At 26.2% G+C, this 602-nt stretch overlaps 1 protein-coding gene across 1 annotated transcript in view; it reads right to left on the reverse strand.

The window, feature by feature from the left end:
• LOC108684777 (tubulin gamma-2 chain-like) overlaps nucleotides 1–602 on the reverse strand; it is a 2,924-nt gene that overhangs the window by 1,585 nt on the left and 737 nt on the right. The window contains exons 3-4 of the mRNA XM_018189255.1: nucleotides 362–508; nucleotides 99–235 (exon numbers count right to left, since the gene is read on the reverse strand). Of these exons, the coding sequence (XP_018044744.1) occupies nucleotides 99–235; nucleotides 362–508 (284 nt within the window). The remainder of the gene's footprint in view (nucleotides 1–98; nucleotides 236–361; nucleotides 509–602) is intronic.

Raw genomic sequence — 602 nt, forward strand, 5'->3', positions numbered from 1 at the left:
AACAAAGCATATCGGATTCATATTTTGAAAAAAACGTATATAAATAATGTATGTATATCCATATTATATAAAGAATTTTCAAATAAATAAATATTTACCTTATTTCATCTTGATTTGGAAAAACGCTGTATGTCTCAATTAATTTTTTGGGAAATCTATCAGCAAGAGATTCTAACATAAAAGATCCCATGCCAGAACCTGTACCTCCCGCTATTGAATGGCACAAAACAAAACCCTACACAAATTCCATGATTCTTAAAAAAAATCATATTTAAAAATATAAAGGATATTCTTATATTATAAGCATCAGATTAGAATTTCATGTTACTAAAATATAGTACTAAAATATAAGAATAATTACTTCTAAGCTATCACTACCATCAGCTTCCCTATCCAAAATATCAAAGATTTCTTCCTGTAATTTTTCACCCTGATGATATCCAGATGCCCAGTTATTTCCAGCACCGCCACCATGTTTTGACAAGTAGATATTTTCAGGATTATACAGCTTATAACAAAATAAAAATTTTTAACTTTAATGATATAAACAGTAATGATAAAAACAGTAAAACATCATATATACATATATATATATATATATA

The sequence above is a fragment of the Atta colombica genome, unplaced genomic scaffold (assembly GCF_001594045.1).
Source record: "Atta colombica isolate Treedump-2 unplaced genomic scaffold, Acol1.0 scaffold140, whole genome shotgun sequence".
Classification (NCBI taxonomy): Eukaryota; Metazoa; Arthropoda; class Insecta; order Hymenoptera; family Formicidae; genus Atta; species Atta colombica.